The sequence below is a fragment of the Schistocerca piceifrons genome, chromosome 4 (genome assembly GCF_021461385.2).
Source record: "Schistocerca piceifrons isolate TAMUIC-IGC-003096 chromosome 4, iqSchPice1.1, whole genome shotgun sequence".
NCBI lineage: Eukaryota > Metazoa > Arthropoda > Insecta > Orthoptera > Acrididae > Schistocerca > Schistocerca piceifrons.
Window position 1 is genome coordinate 114612789 of NC_060141.1, and position 19637 is coordinate 114632425.

The window sequence follows — 19637 nt, forward strand, 5'->3', positions numbered from 1 at the left end:
TCACTTTGCGTCCGAGATGCCCAGCATGGCTGTCTCCGTGAAGGATCGCGCTGTTGGTAAAGCTCTTTTACAAGAAGAGTGACTGTGTGCCAGTAACTCTGCAGGAGTTCTAGACACTCAAAGGGTATGAAAAAACGCATTGGTCTGATGTCTGCTAAGAGCCAGGAGAAAATCATTGCAAAGTTTGTAAAGACAGGTTCTTTTGAAGTGGAATTGGCAGAAGGTAAACACCATGAGAGTGTTTTGCACACCAGCATCATTTCAACCCTTCAACAGGATGGAGGATGTGTTGGTAGGGTCATTTTTATGCAAGATGGCGCACCTCTGCACTTTGCACAGTGAATGAAGGAGCTGCTGCAGAGGTATTTCAGAAATACTAGAATTATCAGTTATCATTTCTTTACAGCCTGGCCATCCAGATCACCTGATCTGAATCCATGTGATTTCTGGCTGTGGGGTTATCAGAAAGATATTGTGTTCAGTGCTCCAGTTAAAACTGTAGGAATGCATTCCATGATGCATTCTGAATGTGACCCCATGAGTCCCTCCCATCTATTGTGAAACATGTTATTTCTCAATTTCAACTAGTGCAGAAAATGGTGGACAACATATTGAACATGTCTTGCACCATCTCACAATAATTACAAACCAACATCATTTTGCTGTTTATGCAGTTTTTGGCCCCAGCACAATTAGAAACAAGTGTCATTTTGTTTTGTTCTTTTTTTATGTGGTTTTTGGCCTCAGGTCAGTTAAAAACTAATTTTTCCCATCCAATGTGGTATGACCTTACCATGGCAGATTGGCTTACCTATCTAGTAATGCACAACTGTTGACTGCCAGACTTGTGCGGTAGTGCACATTGAACAGTATAGATGGTATTGTGATTTATGTGTCATTTGAAGCCGACCTCATTTGTATTAAGTCTCTTACAGCACCATCTATTGCTAAAAATTTCTTTACATGGTTTTGTTCCATGTTGTTTTGCCCGACATCAATAATGCACCCATCAAATACATCTGATTCTGAGCAGTGGTTCTCTTTTTACAGCCTTTTTGAAACTGGAGCTTTAATTATGGTCCTCCTGTATATCCACGGATTCTAGTGTACTCCTGTGAGACAGTTACAAACTTGACATCTTCACTACAGTGGATATAATTTCCTTTGCAAGAAGCAACACCATCAAAACATGAGTATTAAACATTGATTAATAAAGCAACACATCTTAACAGAGCGATATAGAGATTGAGATTCGAGATGGAAGTTTAGGAGTCCTATTGATTCCCCTTCTTTGTACGTAGCAGAACATGAAAAGCATATCAAGGTTGGTAGAGTACCTTAGGCTATGACTGTTAAGCCTTGTAGGGGCTCATAAGAGCCCTACCACGTAGAACCCAAAGCTCCAAACCCCTGTCACACAAAGCTGAGCTCACGTCAAGGTGTAGCTTTAGCTACTAGCTGTTTTTCCAAATGATCTAAATTCTGTAATACGTTATTGGAAAATATATTTTAATCTATCTTTTGGCATGGCTCCAGCTCAGGGCTTCTAACTGTGAGCGACTCCTGCTTTTATATACCAGTGCTTACCTACTTCAACACACATGGTAACGCTACTAGCCCACAGAAAGTTGTTGATAAAGTTGCAAGTTGTTATACGCTGTCCATCATTTAGAAATCAATAGAACATCCATCCTTAGGCTGAAAATGTGAACAATTTGTAGGCATTTTGTAAGTAGACTAACACTGATACATCAGAAAAGCATTAAACTGAACAATAATATGGCAATGTAAGGTGCTTGAGGGAATATACATAATAGAAGGAGTGAAGCTAACAACTCACCAAATATTTGAGGCGTTGAGTCATCAGTAGACACTTAAAAAGGTTAGGAATCTTGCTAGCTCTCAAAAAAATCTTTCTTCTGTTATACCATTACAAATTAAATTTATGCTTTATCATTTGCAGCAGAAAGGTATAAGCCATTAGATAGCATTAAGCCAGGAAATAGCATTACATCTTTGTATTAAATTATTCTTCACTCAGTCTTGCTAAACATTCTGTACTTAATAATTTATAGAAAGACATCCATGAGTCTTCTTTTGATGTATGCCCCTTCTGACAGATGAACTCATTCTAGAATAACTGTAACTGTTGTTAACCAAACATTATAATGTAGCATAAATGGGGACAACAGATGATGGAAGTGACAAATACAGGATCACAAATTTAATATTATAGTTAATGCAGGTTAAAATTAACATTTGTAAAGCATAACAGCTATAATTATTTTGGGGAAAGACAACCAAATTTCTTTCCTTCAAAAAATCTGTCAATGAAGTATACAAAGAACATGATTGTTAAAAACAAGATGCATTACACTTATTTACGAATTTGGATTTTATGGTAGCATGATTTTTGTCTATGGTATGATTTGACTCATGATGATTTATGCCCTGCCTCTCCCCCACCCCGCCCTTTTCCTCATCCACAATCTTTTTCATTTATATTCAGTGTAAATTTTTTTGTGATATTTCAATTGTTGAATCAAAGATATTGAATGAAACAACAGGTTTGCGCTGTTATGATTCACTGTTCAGTTTATTTCCACAACACATTTGAAAGGTTCAAACCTCACGTCAGGGGGACTTATTTACATTAATACGACACGAATACACTTATCTCTCTCTCTCTCTCTCTCTCTCTGTGTGTGTGTGTGTGTGTGTGTGTGTGTGTGTGTGTGTGTGCGTGTGTGCGTGCGTGCGTGCGTGCGTGCGTGCGAGCGCACGTGCGTGCGTGCGCGTGTATTTGTTTTATGATTTTGGGGTAATCAAAGTTAACTTTTACTCTCGAGTTTTTGCCACACACCTTTCAGTTGTAACATCTTTTCCAGAATTGTTCACCACAGTGCTATTTCTTTGAGGAGAATACTTGTCTGACAACAGCCTTGGTAGCTGAAAACTAACAAACAAGATCAATAATTACTGTAGATATAGTGTTCTCTTTCATTTTATTTGAAATACATAATAAATGAGTGATGGACGGTATATCCAGAACGAAAGTGAACATGTGTGCAACACGCTTGGAAATGGAATGAGAAGAAAAGTCCATGAGAATTGTGAGTAAGCTGTGTGATTAGGGTTGGGTGATACTAAATGATGTTGATATTGGGAGCCAAATGTGGTGTGTGTGTGTGTGTGTGTGTGTGTGTGTGTGTGTGTGTGTGTGTTTTAAGTGTGGGCGCTATTTATCTCTTTCTCTCTTCACTGTTGAAGAACAACTACTATAAATATCAGTAAAGCACCATTGTAGGTGCCCAGGCTGCTGCTGCTGAAAACTGGGTCTCAATATATTTCATAGAGTAAAAATAATAAAATCATTTATGTACCAAATTAGATTGAAATGCTGTAGAATACTACTACACATATTCAGGTTAACAAAACATGTTAAAAATTCTTGAGTTAGATATAGGTATGATAAAATAAAAGGAGGAGAAAGGAAATTTTTTAAGAAATACCTAAGAAACTTAACTCAGAAACCAAATCAAGGGACAGTCACACATTAAGTGATAAGACTTGCGTTAGCTGTGAATGCAACAGATGAGAATAGAAAATTTAAGTACTGTTTACAAAAGTGACATAGGGAACAGTAAGCAAGTGAGAAAATCAGCAGATGAAAGACAAGAGAAGGAAAGACTAGGAAAAGTAATGTACACTATATGATCAAAAGTATTTGGACACTCCATGTAATGCAGCATTGACCACTAGATGTCACGAGAGGCAGACGCACCAGTATAAAGGAGATGGGGAGTATTGTGTTGTCATCAGATAAGCAGTAACAGCAAAGTGGTTCATTGAGAAGAGCTCATTAACTTTGAACATGGACTGGTCATTGGATATCACTTGAGTAACAAATCCTTCAGAGACATTTTTACCCTTCTAAAGCTTCCCAAGTTGACTGTTGGTGATGCGACTGTGAAGCGGAAACATCAAGGAACAATCTCAGCTAAACCAAGACTGGGCTGATCTCATATACTGATGGATGAACATTGCGGAGGATGATTTTAAAAAATCACTTGAAATTATTGGAAGGAATCACTCATGAGTTCCAAAGTGCTATCTGTAGTCCAGCTCGCACAATGACTGTGCATAATAGTTCCTAATAAGCCACAGATTTCTGTAATCAGTGCTAAGTGGAGCAACATTTGAGGTCATGCAAAGAGTGACGCCACTGGCCAGTGGATGACTGGAAACAAGTAATTTGGAGTGATGAATCATGCTGTACCCTGTGGCAATCCAGTAGAAGGGTTTGGGTTTGACGAATGCCTGGAGAATGTTATCTGCCATAATGTGTAGTGTCAGCAGTGATGTACAGAGGAGTTCGTGTTACAGGCTAGGAGTTGGGGGGGATTACAGTTGTAGCCAAGGTATGGTCTCCATATTACACATACAAAAATGCTAAATACAGAGGGATATGAATACATTTTACAGCATTGTGTACTGCGCAAATAGACGGACAATTCTGAGATGATGAGAGTTTATATTAGAATGACAGTGCACCGTCACAAAGCAGTATTTATATAAAAAAAAAAAAAAAAAAAATTGTGGACAGTATCATTCCTGGAATGGATTGGCCTTCCCAGAGTCCTAACCTGAACCCAATGGGATGAGTTAGAACATCGACTTCGCTCCCGACCACAGCAACCAACATTTTTACCTTTTGTGGTTTTGGCTCTTGAGGAAGAATGAGCTGCTATACTTCTACAAATATTAAGACACGTAATTGAAAGTGTCCCCAGCAGAGTTCAAACTGTCATAAAGGATATTAATGTCCTCTAATACGTGTCCAAATACTTTTGATCAGATAGTGTACTGGAGATGCGCTGGTATTTAGATGTTGAAATAGAACAAACAAGTTAGAATGTAGGAAGAACAAAAAAAAAGAAAGGATAACAAAACTTGGAAAATGCAGAAAAAAAGATTCAAAATAAATAAAAATGATTGAATGATGAAAAGTGAAATATTGATAGGTAAGAAACTGGTGAGAAGAACACAAAGGCTTAAATAATGGTGAGGAAATGAAGAGATTGAAGGTGGAAACAAATTGCCATCTGAAAATATAATTTCATATAATTTTACTGTGTGTCAGAATTTGTGTTGTTTAAATGTCATAGTAATCTTTGTTAGGCATCTTCATTAATAGATTATAGTGTTGACACACATTACAGTGAGTTATATCTTTCTCCTGTTACAGCTTGCAGATGTTGACCTGATAATGTGTAGCATGGAATGGACATTAGGCACAATTGGTGGATTCTGTGTAGGAACATCCTTCATTGTGGAGCATCAGCGTCTTTCTGGCTTAGGTAATGTGCTGTTTGTAAAGATACTCTTTACACTTTGAAATGTATATTTATATTCTTTATTTCAGTATAGTGGATTGGCTTATATTTCTCATCATGTATAATTTCTTGACCTAGTTTGTTAAATTATTATACAGTGGTGAGGAAAAAATACACATCTAGGTTAAATTTTTGTTTCTAACATCCTGCTGTTTGAAATGAACATCAACTACTGGATTTTTGTTATTGTGTACATATACAATAATTCCACATTCAATTATGCTTTGGGCTCTTTTTTGTGTAACAGATTCCTTTTATTTCCCCACTATACTCCTCCCTTTCACTTTTCACCTGTTCCTCAACTGTAAGAATTTCACAGTTCTTCAAGTGTTAACATATGAATTGAGTTACATTGACACTCTTGATGATTTTGTCATTCACTACACCAGAAAACTACTTCCTCACTTTCACAGATGATGGATCACTATCAGAGATGGACTCTTCCTTTCTCTTTGTGTCCAACATATGAATGGCCATTTGTGTGTGCTGCACCCATTCTGCCATTTATTTATGCTATGGGTTGGAAAGTTAATGGCATAAACATTAGGGTTTTTTCTGTACATCTAATTGCTTCAGTGTATGATGAAAAAACCATTTTTATGATTCAGACTTGATACTTTCATAGTACTTTGCTAGAAGTTTCTTAATTTACTTGGAACATTACTGTCTTGAAGATTTGCTGTTAATGGTACAAACATTTCAGATATAGCAATAATAAAAATTCCTGATTGGATACAACAATGGAACAGCAACCACTCACCTACAGAGACTGATGGGTGCTTCATAGATACGTGTAACAGGAAACCGTATTCACTAGCTCTTGAGCTCTCATTTTACTTTTACCAGAAAGTATACACATTCACTCGCACAACCACACAGACACCCAAACGCACTCTATGGAGGCCACGGCAACACTGATTATTGAGAAAAATTGCTTGGGCTGTGGAATGTGTAGGAAAGGACGCACGAAGCAAGGAGATTGTTGAATAGTTTGTCAGATGAAGGAATGGCAGATGGCACAAAACAAATGGAGTTCTGAGGGGGTAAAGAGGATATAAGAAATATAGAAAGAGGAGAGGGCGAAGGGAGCAGGCAAATGAGGGATCATGAGGGGATGCAGTATGTACTGGAGAGAGAATTTCAAACTTGAGGAGTTCACAGAAATTCGTACTGGAAAGGAATATCCAAATGGCTTGCATAGTGAAGCAGCTATTAAAGTCATTTGTGTTGTGGTGCATATCATGTCTGGCAGTGGATGGTAATTTTTGCAGCTTGGCATTCGTGTGGTTAGTTCTGTCATGCCCACTTAGAATGCTGCCCAGTAATTGCAGTGTAACTGATTTATAAGATGTGATAATATAACAACAAACACAATCAATTTTTGACAAAATAATTTAATTGGATGGATAAAAAATCTATTCACCAAGCAGTGGCAGTGTCTCCCCTGACCTGCGGTTCTGGGTTACTTTCCCAAAATGTACCCGTTTTCCTAGACCTCTCCAGTCCTTTTCCTTCACCCTACTTCCTTACCCTTCAACCCGTCTGCCTGAAGAGGGAGCCACTGGCTCCGAAAGCTTGCCTAATTACAACCCTCTTTTATGTGTGTCTTCTGCCTCCGCTTGGTGAGTAGATTTTTTTATCTAAATGGTTTATAACATGGCTGCTTTCACATGTGTCCCTGCCTTTTATTGGATAGGAAATTCCTGTGACTGGGATGTCATAGGAGGTGGTGTGTGTGTGTGTATGGAACTGGTCTTGCACCTGGGTCATTCTCAATGAAGTGATCCGGGGGGGAGGGCGGGGAGCAGGATTGGAATAGGCATGGACAAGGATAAACAAGGCCCCAGGGGCCAATGGAATGTCTGTTACATTCCTTACAGAATTTGTGGCTGAGTTAGCCCTTCTTCTAAATTTAATGTTCTACAGATTCCTCAAACAAAAATATTTGTTATGTGAATGTAGATATTTCCACATTTGAGTTTCTTGATTTCTCATGGCTTTCACTTTCTGCATCTGAAATAACTTGCATTACAACCATGTCAGTGCAGCTGGACAGAACTTTGTCGAAACTGTAGTTTTTGAGTATGCTGGAATCGAAATGCTTCAACATGTATGAGACTTTCATTAACAGACAGGAAGAATTCCCTTGCTACTACCCTACATTGTCTCAAAAGTGCAACAGCTTCATATGTTTGCAACTTAACAACTTGGAGAGCTGGACACAAGTTGAGTTCTTAGCCTCTGACATAAAAGTTGTAACTCCAATAAATGGCATATATATTCTTTTGGGTTAAACTGTTTTTGGGAGGTTTCTGGCAGGTGGGGTGCATATAGGGGGAGAGAGGCGGGAGTCAGGGAAAGGGATTGGGGGTGAGTGGCTAATGGCTCAGAGGGAGGCAATTGGTTTGCAAGCTAGGAAAGTGGGAGGGCGGGTGATGCACAGTTGTCAGAGCCAGTTGTGGGCAGCACACACTGAAGATGACATGAGGATCTGACTTGGCAGGGGGTGACACAACAGAGGAAGGGGGAGCTGTTGGGTGGTGGATGTAGTGACTGTGTGTTAATGGAAGTTGAGGCCAGGACAATTATGGGAGTGAAGTGCGTGTTGCAAAGAAACTCCCATCTGCGTAGTTCAGAGAAGTTGGTTGGGGGGGGGGGGGGGGGGGAGGGGGAAGGATCCAAATGGCCCACGTTGCGAAGTAGCCATTGGAATTGAGCTGGTTATGCTTGGCTGCAAGTTGTGCCACCAGTTGGTCAACATTGTTCTTGGCAACAGTTTGGCTAATGCCATCCATCCTGGTTGACAGCTGGTTGGTAGTCATATCAACATAAAAAGCCGTGCAGCATTTTCAGCAGAGCTGGTATGTGAGGTCATTGTTTTCATAGGTTACTCGGCCATGGACAATGTGGGATAAGCCTGTGACAAGACTGAAGTAGGAGGTGATGGGTCGATGGATTGGGCAGATATTACACCTTGATCCCTGTACCAAGATGTTGGGAGTGGGAGAGGTATAGGCATGGACAAGCACATTGTGGAGGTTAAGGGGATTATGGAACTACACTTTAGGAGGAGTGGGAAGGATCTTAGTGCAGAGTATTGTACTGCAAGGAAGCAATGGAGGGAATGTTGTTATGGGTGGCCGATGTCCTCTTTCTACAACACAGATGCACTGATGGATTAATACGATTCTTTATTCACAGAAACTGGAACATTTATGTAACTTGAATAGAGTTCATGTTTGTGGTACAAGCTCATCGGTAATAGTCCTGTTGTAGTCACTAAGTTGGTCACTATGCACTATCGTAGCCTGTGATTAACTAAACCCCCTCTGTGAGTAATTGACAGATGCCAAACTGGATGACTGGGTGAGTGAGGCCCTACAGTTAGCGGTGGCGACCTAAATACATGCTGTTGAGATGATGTTGATGGCGTATTGATATTGCTTATGGGAATGTCTCTGGCCTCTCTTGTGATAGGCATGCTTGATCCAGCACCTACTAATTGATCTTCGCACTGCATCTTTGCTGACTGATTTGCTGGCGACAGCTTACACCAGCACAATGCCCCCCCCCCCCCCCCCCCCCCCCCAACCTCTGAAATGCTGCACCATTGTCATGTAGAGAGGATGTGGATGACAATGGGGGAGAGGCAGGATGCTGGATGTAGAGATGAGCCAGGAGCCGTGACTGTGGAGGACTGCATACTCCGACCAAACCCCACCATCTGGCTTGCGAGGCAACAGGAACATCCTTCAGAAAACTGCTGCCTGGGCACAAGTCAAGGCCTGAGGGCGTGTCCTGGGGTGGGGGTGGTGATGGCAATGGTGACGATGGGTCCACATCCATCAGGTTGGCAAGCGGGGATGGCAGGGGCGAGGCCACATCATCCATACACTCCTCCTGGGATGCCCTGGTGGCATCAGCAATTGGCTGTGAAGGCTACTCGGTTCTGTAGGCCCTGAATCTGGGGGAAGAAGAGTAGCAGAATCACAGGGCAGATGACACCCACGAATTTGGTTCTGGTGGTGGCGCTGCAAACCATCGGATCTGCAATCAAGTACATAAAAGAGCCAATGTGTTCCTGGATCACACCTCTTTGACAGTGCCCACAGTTGCCATCAACCTTGAAAAGAACAAGATTGCACAATGCAAAGCAATACTTGCGGACCATTGGTGGCACCGGATGCTGTGGTGGGTATGTAGCAAGTGGAGCAGCATTCGATAGCGTAGCGGCGGCCATGCAGAAGTTCCGCTGGTGATGGTCTGTCTCATATGAGGGAGCGATAGGCAGTGAGAAAGAGTTGCAGTGCCTGTTCCCGTGTGTGGGAAGTGCAAAGCTTCATGATCTGCTGTTTAAAAGTGTGTATGAAGCATTCTGCTGCTGCGTTGGACTGAGGGTTAAAAGGAGCACTTATTAGATGACAAATGCCATTTCGTTCACAAAACTGTTCAGAATCATGGGATGTGAACTGCAGTCCATTGTCTGACACAAGTACGTCTGGCAAACCTATGCAAAATATGGAGGACAATACTTGAATGGTGCTACATGATGTGGTAGAAGCCGTAGGCACTGCAGATGGGTAGTTGCTGAAAGAGTCTACTACTATGTGCCGAGTGTTCCAAAATGGTCCTGCAAAGTCTATGCGTACTCGTTGCCGTAGGGATTGAGTCTTAGGCCAAGCTGAGAATGTCTGTGGTGGAGTGGGTTGGTTTTCCGCACATGCACGTCACTGTGATGTCATCTGTTCGTATGGGTGTCCGTCCCTTGCCAAGTACAGTGCCGTCACACTAACTGCTTAGCGCGAACAATTCCCCAATGTCCTTGGTGGAGCAATTGAAACATATCCTTTTGTAACACTTTGGGAATAAGCACACTTGATTGCCCATTGTCATTTTCAACTAGAATCACACCCTGTTGAACTCAAAGGTTATGCCGATTTTCAAGGTATAGGCACATGACTTAGTTCTGAATACTGTTCCGTGAGTGAGGCCAAGACGTGTGAATGTAATGCAACAAAATACTCAGATCGGGGTCCGCTTTTGTGGCCTCTGCAATTTGTCTGTAATTCAAGGGAAAAGATTACAGCAATTCAGAGCCCTGCACATCGATTTGGCAGCAAGATACGGCAGATGCATCAAAATCCGAGTCCAGACCAATTGGGAGGTTATCTGCATTGTCATGCTTTGCAGTAGGTCTGTTCACAATTTCATATTGATAGTGCAAAAGCAACAAAGCCCAATGTTGCAGTTTTTGAGCAATGCATTTAGGAACCAGCTTTGACGGATGAAACAAAGACTGCAAAGGCTTGTGATCTATCACTAAAAAGAACTTGTGACTATACAAATAGTGATGGAATTTAGTCACACCATACACAATAGCGACAGCCTCTTTTTCTATTTGAGAATAAGTGCACTGAGTTTGAATTAACAACTTTGAGGCAAAAACAATAGTTCTTTCTTGTGCACCAATTCTGTGCAAAAGCACAGCGTCAATTCCGTAAGAAAAAGCGTCGACTTGCATATCTACTGGCTTGGCAGGGTCAAAATGCACTAAAGAATTGTCACTAAGCAAGGCATTTTTGAGTTCCTGAAATGTGTCTTGACAGTCTTTAGTCCACACAAAAGGTACATTTTTGTGACGCAAGCGATGCAATCTGAGCAGCATTCAGTATGAACCAATTGTATTATGTCATCTTGCCTAGTACTGACTGCAGTTCAGACACATTGCAAGGAACAGGCAAGGCACGGATTGCAAGCAAATGAGATAGGAAGGGGTGCACACACTGATTGCTTATCACATGACCTAAGTACTGTAGTCCAGTTTGAAAAAAAGTCTCACTTTTTGGGGGCAACATTTGAGTCCTGCTTCCGGCAACACTCGAAAAAGGATATGCCAATTGGCAATGTGTTCCTCTGGTGTACAACCTGAAATGACAATATCACTAAGGTAGTTTGAACAAACTGGCACTTTTACAGTCAGCTGTTCCAAGTAACTTTGAAAAATGGGAGGTGTGGAAGTACTACCGAAGGGCAAATGCACAAATACTCGAACAGTCCTAAGTGTGTGTTTACAATAAACACTTTCTGTGGTTCTTCATCCAATGGAATTTGCAAGTAGGCATCACGCAAATCTATCTTAGAAAAGTTATGTCCTGTGCCAAGCCTGTCCATGAGTTCCTCAGGGCAAGGTAATGGATAAGTATCAGCTACTGTTTGTGGGTTGACTGTAGACTTGAAGTCAACACAAATGCAAATGTGACGAGGAGGCTTAGGCAACAAAAGGAGAGGACTTGCCCATTGACTGCCTTGAATGGGAACAATTACTATTATCTTGCAATTCTTTCAATTCACTGGCTACTTTGTCTCTTAAAGCAATTGGAACAGGGCGGGCCTGGAAAAACTTAGGCTGTGCACTGTATGATAATGTAACATGCACTGAAAAGTTATTAGCTTTTCCCATTCATTCTGAAAATAGTTCAGGAAATTCTTTAAGCAAGCTAGCTACACTGTCTTTTGATTCAAAAGCAGACACTGAAAGTACATTTGTTTGTGATGCTAAGTCCAAACAAATCAAAGGCACCTAAACTGAATATGTTCTCACTGTCTCTTGATTTCAGCGCAGTAAAATTCACTGTCCTAGTGTGAGATTTGTAAGTGGCAGGCAAACTACACTGTCCAGGCACTGGAATTTCCTGTCCATTGTAAGCAGTGGGGTTCTTGTTAGATTTAGAAAGGTGTGGTGAGCCTAACTGTTTTTACATGGCATGATTAAGCAAATTTACTGAAGCAATTGTGTCTAAATAAAAGTTCACACGACAGCCAGCAATTCACAATGAGAGAAATAGTTTGTTAGAACATCGTTGCACAGCACTAGAGCAAGGAGGCGGCACAACTTTAATCTTACTTTTGTCAGAACTTGTTGTAGGTTTTGAAAACACAGCATAAACTGTATGTGCATGAGCCTGTTGTTCCTGGGAGCAGGCAAAATTGTCGTTTTTGTTGCATTGAAAACAAACTGCTTGGACATGGCCTTTTTTTCCACCCATGTAACATGTTGCGTTACTTGATGGGTGATCCTGTCTTTTATGGCGAGCAGAACATCTAGGGCAAGACTTCACTAAATTCACAGGCTTGTGTACATGTCTACATGGCTGGCTGTGCAGTTGTGGCTGCTTGGGGCAGTCGCGAAAAAGGGGCAACTCGACCCGACAAATCGGGGCCTGGTCAAACTTACCGGTCACTATGGCACTAAATCCTATTGCTCAAAGATTTGCAATACTTGGGAAAGTGATGGATTAGAGTACTTAAAGATCTGCTCCTGAATTCTACTATCTGGGACATTGAATGTTATTACATCATGTATCATTAAATCACTGTAAAAGTTCCCACAACCACACTTAAATTTACGCTTCTTAGTAATGCCCATTAATTCTGTGTGCCACTGGCAGTATGTCTGTTCTGGCTTTTTATACAAGTGAAAGAACTGATATGTAGCTGCAGCTACTTGGACTTGCTGGCCATAGTATTTAGTTAATGCAGCAATTACTTGGTCATAGACGAGTTCGTAGGGAGACGTGGTTGGGAATAGTTTTTGTATTAACGTGAACACTGGGGATCCTGCAGTCGAAAGGAGGTATTGTAACTTTACAGTACCTTGGTACACAATGAACTCGACAATGTGCTTGGAACGGAGTCAGGTATTCAGTCCATTCCTCCTCTGTATCCTTAAATTGCCAGAACGTTGGTATACTGGTCGGTGGCACTTGTTGGTCTGAACGGTTGGTCAGTTGAGTTTGTGCAGCCTACGCAGATTGTTCAGCCGGTAGTTGTTGTAGCGTCATCAGTAAGTCAGTGATTTGTTGGTTCTGAAACTGAAAAGCTTGTGTTAGATACATCACATTGACGGTCTGCAGCTGAGACTTGGGATCAGGGGGTGGAGGGGGCAGGGAATTCATGGTTTACACAAATATGTTATATCAAAAAGCAAGCAAAGCCTCTGAAAAGAGAAATTTGATTAGTTCTGCAGCTGCCCTCCTGAAGTACATGCAAGAACTCAACAAAAAATTAGCAAATAGAAATGCTTGAACACAATCACCCCTAAAAGCTAAAACACAAGAGAAGCAAGCAAAATCTTTGGCCAAGTTGGTTGTCTTCAATCACCTCTGAATTATCCTCATTCGCCACCTTAGAGTCTTGTACCACAAGGAAGGAAGGGATAGGATGTTGTTAGAGGTAGTCAGCATCATATTTCTGCAACACAAATGCAAATGTGGATTAATACAGTTCTTTATTTACATAGACTGGAAAATTTACTTAACTTGAATAGAGTTTATGTTTGTGGTACAGAGCTCATTAGTAATAGTCCCACTATAGTCAGTAAGCTGGTCACTATGCACTTTCTTAGCCTGTGACGAACTAAACCCGTTCTGGAAGTAACTTACAGATGCCACACTAGATGATTGATTGAGTGAATGAGTGAGTGAGTGAGTGAGTGAAGGATGGGTGGGTAGGTAGGTAGGTGAGGCCCTCCGGTCAGCTGCAGTGGCCTAAATACGTGCTGTCAAGAGGGCGTTAGTGAGGTTTTGCTTTTGGGTGTGTCTCTGGCCTCTCTCTCGTGATAGGTATTCTTGATCCAGTGCCTACTAATTGATCTGCGCACTTTATATTTGCCAACTGGTGTGCTGGCAACAGCTTACGCCAGTGCGCTTTAGGTGGCTGTCCCCAATTTCAAGGTATGATGAGGGATACTTTAAAGCCCTGTTTCAGTCCAGCGTGATGAGAGAGGGAGGTGGGGTGCTCCTTTGTAGCTGATTCTTGGGCTTTGAGGGGATAGGAGGTCTGTGAGGACATGGCATGGGATACCTGAGCGTACTAGGGGGGGGGGGGGGGGGGCTATTCCTGACTGTGTAGGCCTCCATGAGATCTTCAGCATACTGGGCAAGGAAGTTCTCATTACTGCAGATACACTGTCCACAGATGGTTAGGCTGTATAGGAGGATTTTTTGGTGTGGAAGGGATGGCAGCTATCAAAATTCAGGTACTTTAGTTTTTAGTGCATTTAATTTGGATAGAGGTGGGGATGAAGCCATCAAAAAAGTGGAGGTCAATGTCCAGAAAGTTGGGTTGAAGAGGACCAGGTGAAGTAGATGGGAGAGAAGATGTTGAGGCTGCAGAGGAATGAGGATAGGATGCCTTGGACCCGAGTCCAGATCATAAAGATATCACCAGTGAAACTGAACAAGACTAGCTGTTGGTAATTTTGGGAGGCTAGGAAGGTTTCCTCTAGATGGCTCATAAACAGATTAGCATAGAGGGTTGCCATGCAGATGCCCATGGCTGTGCCATGGATTTGTTTATACACCTTCCCTTCAGAGGAAAAGTTGGTGTTAGTATAGACTTGGTAAGATGTATAATGAATGAGGTGTTGGGTTTGAAGTATGAAGGATATTAGGAGAAATAGTTGCAACAGTAAAACATCAGCTCAAGTGACTCAAGAAGCAGCTCCCCCTTGTCTGTTCTGGGGAATATATACAGTCCTCATTTAGTTATTGTATGCTTTTTTTTAAAATAATAAATAAACTAATAAATTTTTCCCTGATGGCTTAATCAGATAGACAAATAATTGCTAGGCTGAACATAGGTGCATTTGATGTTAAATAACTCCACCGATACAGTTGTTAAAGTTTATCTAGTAAAGCTTATTATCTTTACAATTCACACCATAATTTGTAGGCCGGTGATAGCTATTACGAATAAAGTGAGTTGAAAGTAGCTTGAACTTCCAGTATAATGGCTAGTGAACTCCTGGAAAATACAGACAGTGTTTGCAGTTTATAGTTAACCAAAGCTAAACTCCATACTAACTTGTGTGTAATAGGAGTCCAACTGACACACAATGTACTAAATCCAATTACCGATCAATAGCAGAAAATACTCACTGGTACACTGAGTTAAAATTCAGACACAGAGCAACTAATACAAAGTCCGAATAAGCTTCACACAAAATAATACAAGTGCTGCTGAACTACCAGCAGAAATAAAGCAAGAGTCCTGACTATTGCAGAAAAATTCTAAGTCCCCAATGAACTCGTGAAAAATTTCTACCACTGAAAATCTGCATGGCTGGATCACTGCTCAGATCAGCATAGATCTTTGCCTCCTCAGTCTCATTCCGAACTGTGAGAAGGAGCAAGATGGCCGTTGCCCTTTTAAGGTCTTCAGTTCTCCCCTCACACCTATGTTACTTAATGACTTTATACTTTTACCAGTCTGACAGACAACTTTTATTACATATGTGATACCAAGAATTTGAATGTGCCATTGCCTGGATACTAAAATTCTAAACGTAATTGATACCTTACATTTAGTTTTTGCAGGAAGTAGTTTGCACAGACCTTAATGTTAAACAAATGTAAAGCCTTGTTGCAGTCCAAAAAATCAGTTCATAATATCTGTGCCATCTATTATTACAATAAGTATGAATATAGCACCACTTTCTTATAGGATTTTTCCTCCTCTTTCCATTGCAGTACTCAGAATAGCTTTAGTAGTTTTTAAATTGTGGTCAAAACTATGCACAGTAATAAACATTTAATTAAAAATCACAATAAAAATTATGAACTTTATGAACTAAATGTTGCAAGTGGTGTGTAATTATGTCTATTGGTTCATACTTCCTTGCAAATTGTCTCTGTCTCTTGCATCAGTTGACTTGGTGAATGTTAATTAAAGTTCAGTTAAAAAGTAGCTCACAGCTTAATTAATTATGATGTAATATATGTGAGTAATTCAGTCAATGCACATTACTGAGAGCTACAATTTGGAGGGTGGATCACTTTTGTACTATAAATATTGTAAGTTATTAATCATTTACAGAATTTCAGTCGTATAAAACTTCTTAATGTTGTAACTTCCCATATATTTTAATTACAAATCATATCTGCATACAAGCAAATTGTGTTGGTCTCCTCTTTAATTTGACATATTGTCCTCATCTCTCTCTGTCATGGTTTGCACTGCAGATGTGTGAATGCAAACAAGATAAAACAGGCACACTAGCAGAGGACCCGACATCACATCTGCTAGTTTGAATGTGACAGGAGCTCATGTGTGCAGCCACCCTCACTCAACTGCGTGGTACACGGAGTCACCTTGTGCTGGCAGGCCCCCCAGCCCTGGCCAGAGATGCGCTCACCCAGAGTATGTGTCCGAGAGCACACACAAACCGAATGCCGTTCGTGAACAAAACCAATCACCCATGCTGAGATATAGTATGTCATCTCACATAATGTTTGATTACGGCTAGGTCCCTTTAATCCAAAAGTATGTACATTCTACCAGAACTTTCCTACAACATTTTTCCTACATGGACTTCCAGCAGCATTTTGATGCTGTACACATTTAACGTGGGCTTTGCACGTTACTCCAACCTGGGATATCGATGTATGGAACATCCATGTAATTCCATGCAGGTACTTCTTCACAAGGAGATACTCTGATTGCAATATCACCGTGAAGATGTGTGGCAGCCCTCTGTACACTTTTCATATGCAAAAGGGATAAGAAAACCTCCAAACAATTCCATATTCTTAATTACTGGACCACTATATTGCTTAAAGATCGTAGCCATCATTCGTTGGCTAGGAAGACATATGGCTACACAAAAGTGATCTATGAAACTATCTCCCAATGTCATTGACATCCAAGGTGCATACACCCCAGGAGAACTGGGAAAAAACCCAGGAGGTTTTTCATCTGGGAAATACCCAGAAATTTTTTCGGATTCTGGGAGTTTCTCGTTGTTTTAGTTTTCGATTAAATTTCTGTAATTTTAACAGGTAAGAACTGATATTTTAAAAGGAATTGTACTTTAGGCCGCTACTGCAAATAATACTGCAGCAATGAAACATAAACAAGAGAAGAACACCAAAATAAAACTTCAGTTGCAAAGAACTTGTGCTATTTACAACAACAAAACATTGTACATATAAGCATCTACTGACATCAAAATATGTCAAAGGCTTTTGGACAAAGACTGTGTAATACTTCATAACAACAAACTGCTTTCGATGATTGTGACATCACAACTAATTACATTTCTAACAGGTCGCTAGAAAATATTCCGAATGGTGGTTCGAGAAGCATTACTTTCAAAGTGAATTCCATTTTACGCTAGGTGAATTATGTTATGTGTGAGAATGTGTGATGAATTTCTTAAATCTCAGAGCATTTAACTCTTATTCAATACTTAACACTTTCAGGACTAGCCACCTACAAAAATGTCAGGCTTAGAAGCTGAGCCATTTGTGCCATTATTTAAAATTTTGCAGGCACATTAATGTTTGATAACTTTTAGAGTACTACTCATTAAAAAAGACCAGATTCAAGTTTAATGTTTCATATTTATTTTAGTTCTTTCTTAGATTACAAACTATGCAATAATGATGGCAAAACGTGTAATCATCCTTAAAAAAAAAAGTGTGATGTGAGTTCTTGCACAATTTCCCACGTAATTGAATTTTGTATGGAAAAGTTGAGGTGCTCAGCAGAACATTTGTTCAGCTGGTTACCCACGAAATATTTGGTGCACAGCAGTGAAATTTAAGCTGTGCTCTTGGGATTCTACCTAAACACATGCTCGGTAAAAACAGCAAAATTTTTTTGAAGATCTGTATTGTATGTGTAAAGCTTAGCTTTACTTGATGAAAAATGTTATCTAGTAGTTGTTTTTTGCAAAGCAAGAATACATATTATTGCGCCATATTTTCCTGAATTCGAAGTTCACTGCCAGGCCACTCAGAGCACTGATATGGTCTCTGTTTCCATATCGTAGCATGGACATCACAACATATATTTTGGTGTTCTGTGTATGGAAACTACTATACTTTATTTGGTGGATTTGAATTTATACTTTCATGATACCAAAATATGCTGGTGGCTGGTGTACACATTGCCACACATTAAAGGGGGGTTTGCCAGGAAAGTCTACACTGGTGTATAAACCCTTTACCATTCAAAGGATTGATACCTTTTGCAGCTCTGAGGGAAAGCATGTTGTCACTTAACATGGAAAAAAATGCACTTTCACCTGGGCTATAATCTATTTTCACGCAATAAAAAGTGCATTCACCCAGGAAAGAGTGTTTCTAAGCAGGAAATTTGGAGAAAATCCAGGAATTTTTTTTCTTTTCCGCATGTACTCCCTGACATCCATCTGTTGCAGAATCTTATAATGTTTTTTGATTTCAGACATAAGGGAGGATCCTAAACAGAATGAACTACTCCATGCTAACTAAGATGGATTGTGAAAACATCAGTTTGTGCAAAACCCATCTTGGGCTTATATCACATGACACCCTAAAAGCTATGGGTGCAATACTTCTTGACTTCTAAAAAGCATTTTACCCATACCACGCCAGTGCAGGGTAGTTATAATTAATCTACTGCTACTTGAGTGTGCTCCCATGAAAAAAGAGTGAGTGTAGGATAATGAAACTTTGCGGAAACATTTTTAAGGACATGTGGAAGAGAAGTAACAAATAAATCATTGAAAGAAACACATTATAATTTCCACATTAGATGGTAACATTCGTTAAATGTGTACCATGTTTACGTTCCAGGTTGCAAACGTTGCTCCATGTGATGACCATCTGCATCCACATCATCCAAAACCCGCACTAGAGATACCATTTCACAATTGTTCGCAGCACTTTTTAATGGTGAACCCTGGAATTTTCAGCTATTATGACACAGCTTGCGCACTGCGTAATGATTGCACATTGCATCCAGCATTCTCAGCCCTGGTAACAGTAACTTCTTCAACATCGGCAACTATAATGCACACTGATGCTTGAGTTTCATCTCTTTATGTCACCGTATGAGTACCAGTGCCTAATGGCAAGTTATGAGACTAAAACTACTAACAGCACAGATCCTGCAGCACAATCTGCTGAATATCATTCCTAGATAGTTGTGTATCCATAAGGTAAATATTTTCCATTATACTGGGTCAAGTAGCTAAAGTTTAATTATAACCATCATATGCAATCATAGGAGTTATCATACAGAATTAATGACTGACTTATGAATTTCTTGGTAGAAAGAGTGCAGCATTTTATCCTAAATGGAGAGTCATTGACAGGTGTAGAACTAACTACAGGCACACCTTAATTTTCATGTTGTACAGGGTGTCCGAAAAGTCTTTCCCTGATTACATAAATTGATAACTCAGGCTAGAAGTAA

At 40.4% G+C, this 19637-nt stretch overlaps 1 protein-coding gene across 1 annotated transcript in view; it reads left to right on the plus strand.

Moving 5' to 3' along the window:
• The window catches only part of LOC124795407 (serine palmitoyltransferase 1), a 110304-nt gene that overhangs the window by 80840 nt on the left and 9827 nt on the right, over positions 1–19637 (plus strand). Inside the window, exon 8 of the mRNA XM_047259428.1 lies at positions 5249–5360. Within this exon, the coding sequence (XP_047115384.1) occupies positions 5249–5360 (112 nt within the window). The remainder of the gene's footprint in view (positions 1–5248; positions 5361–19637) is intronic.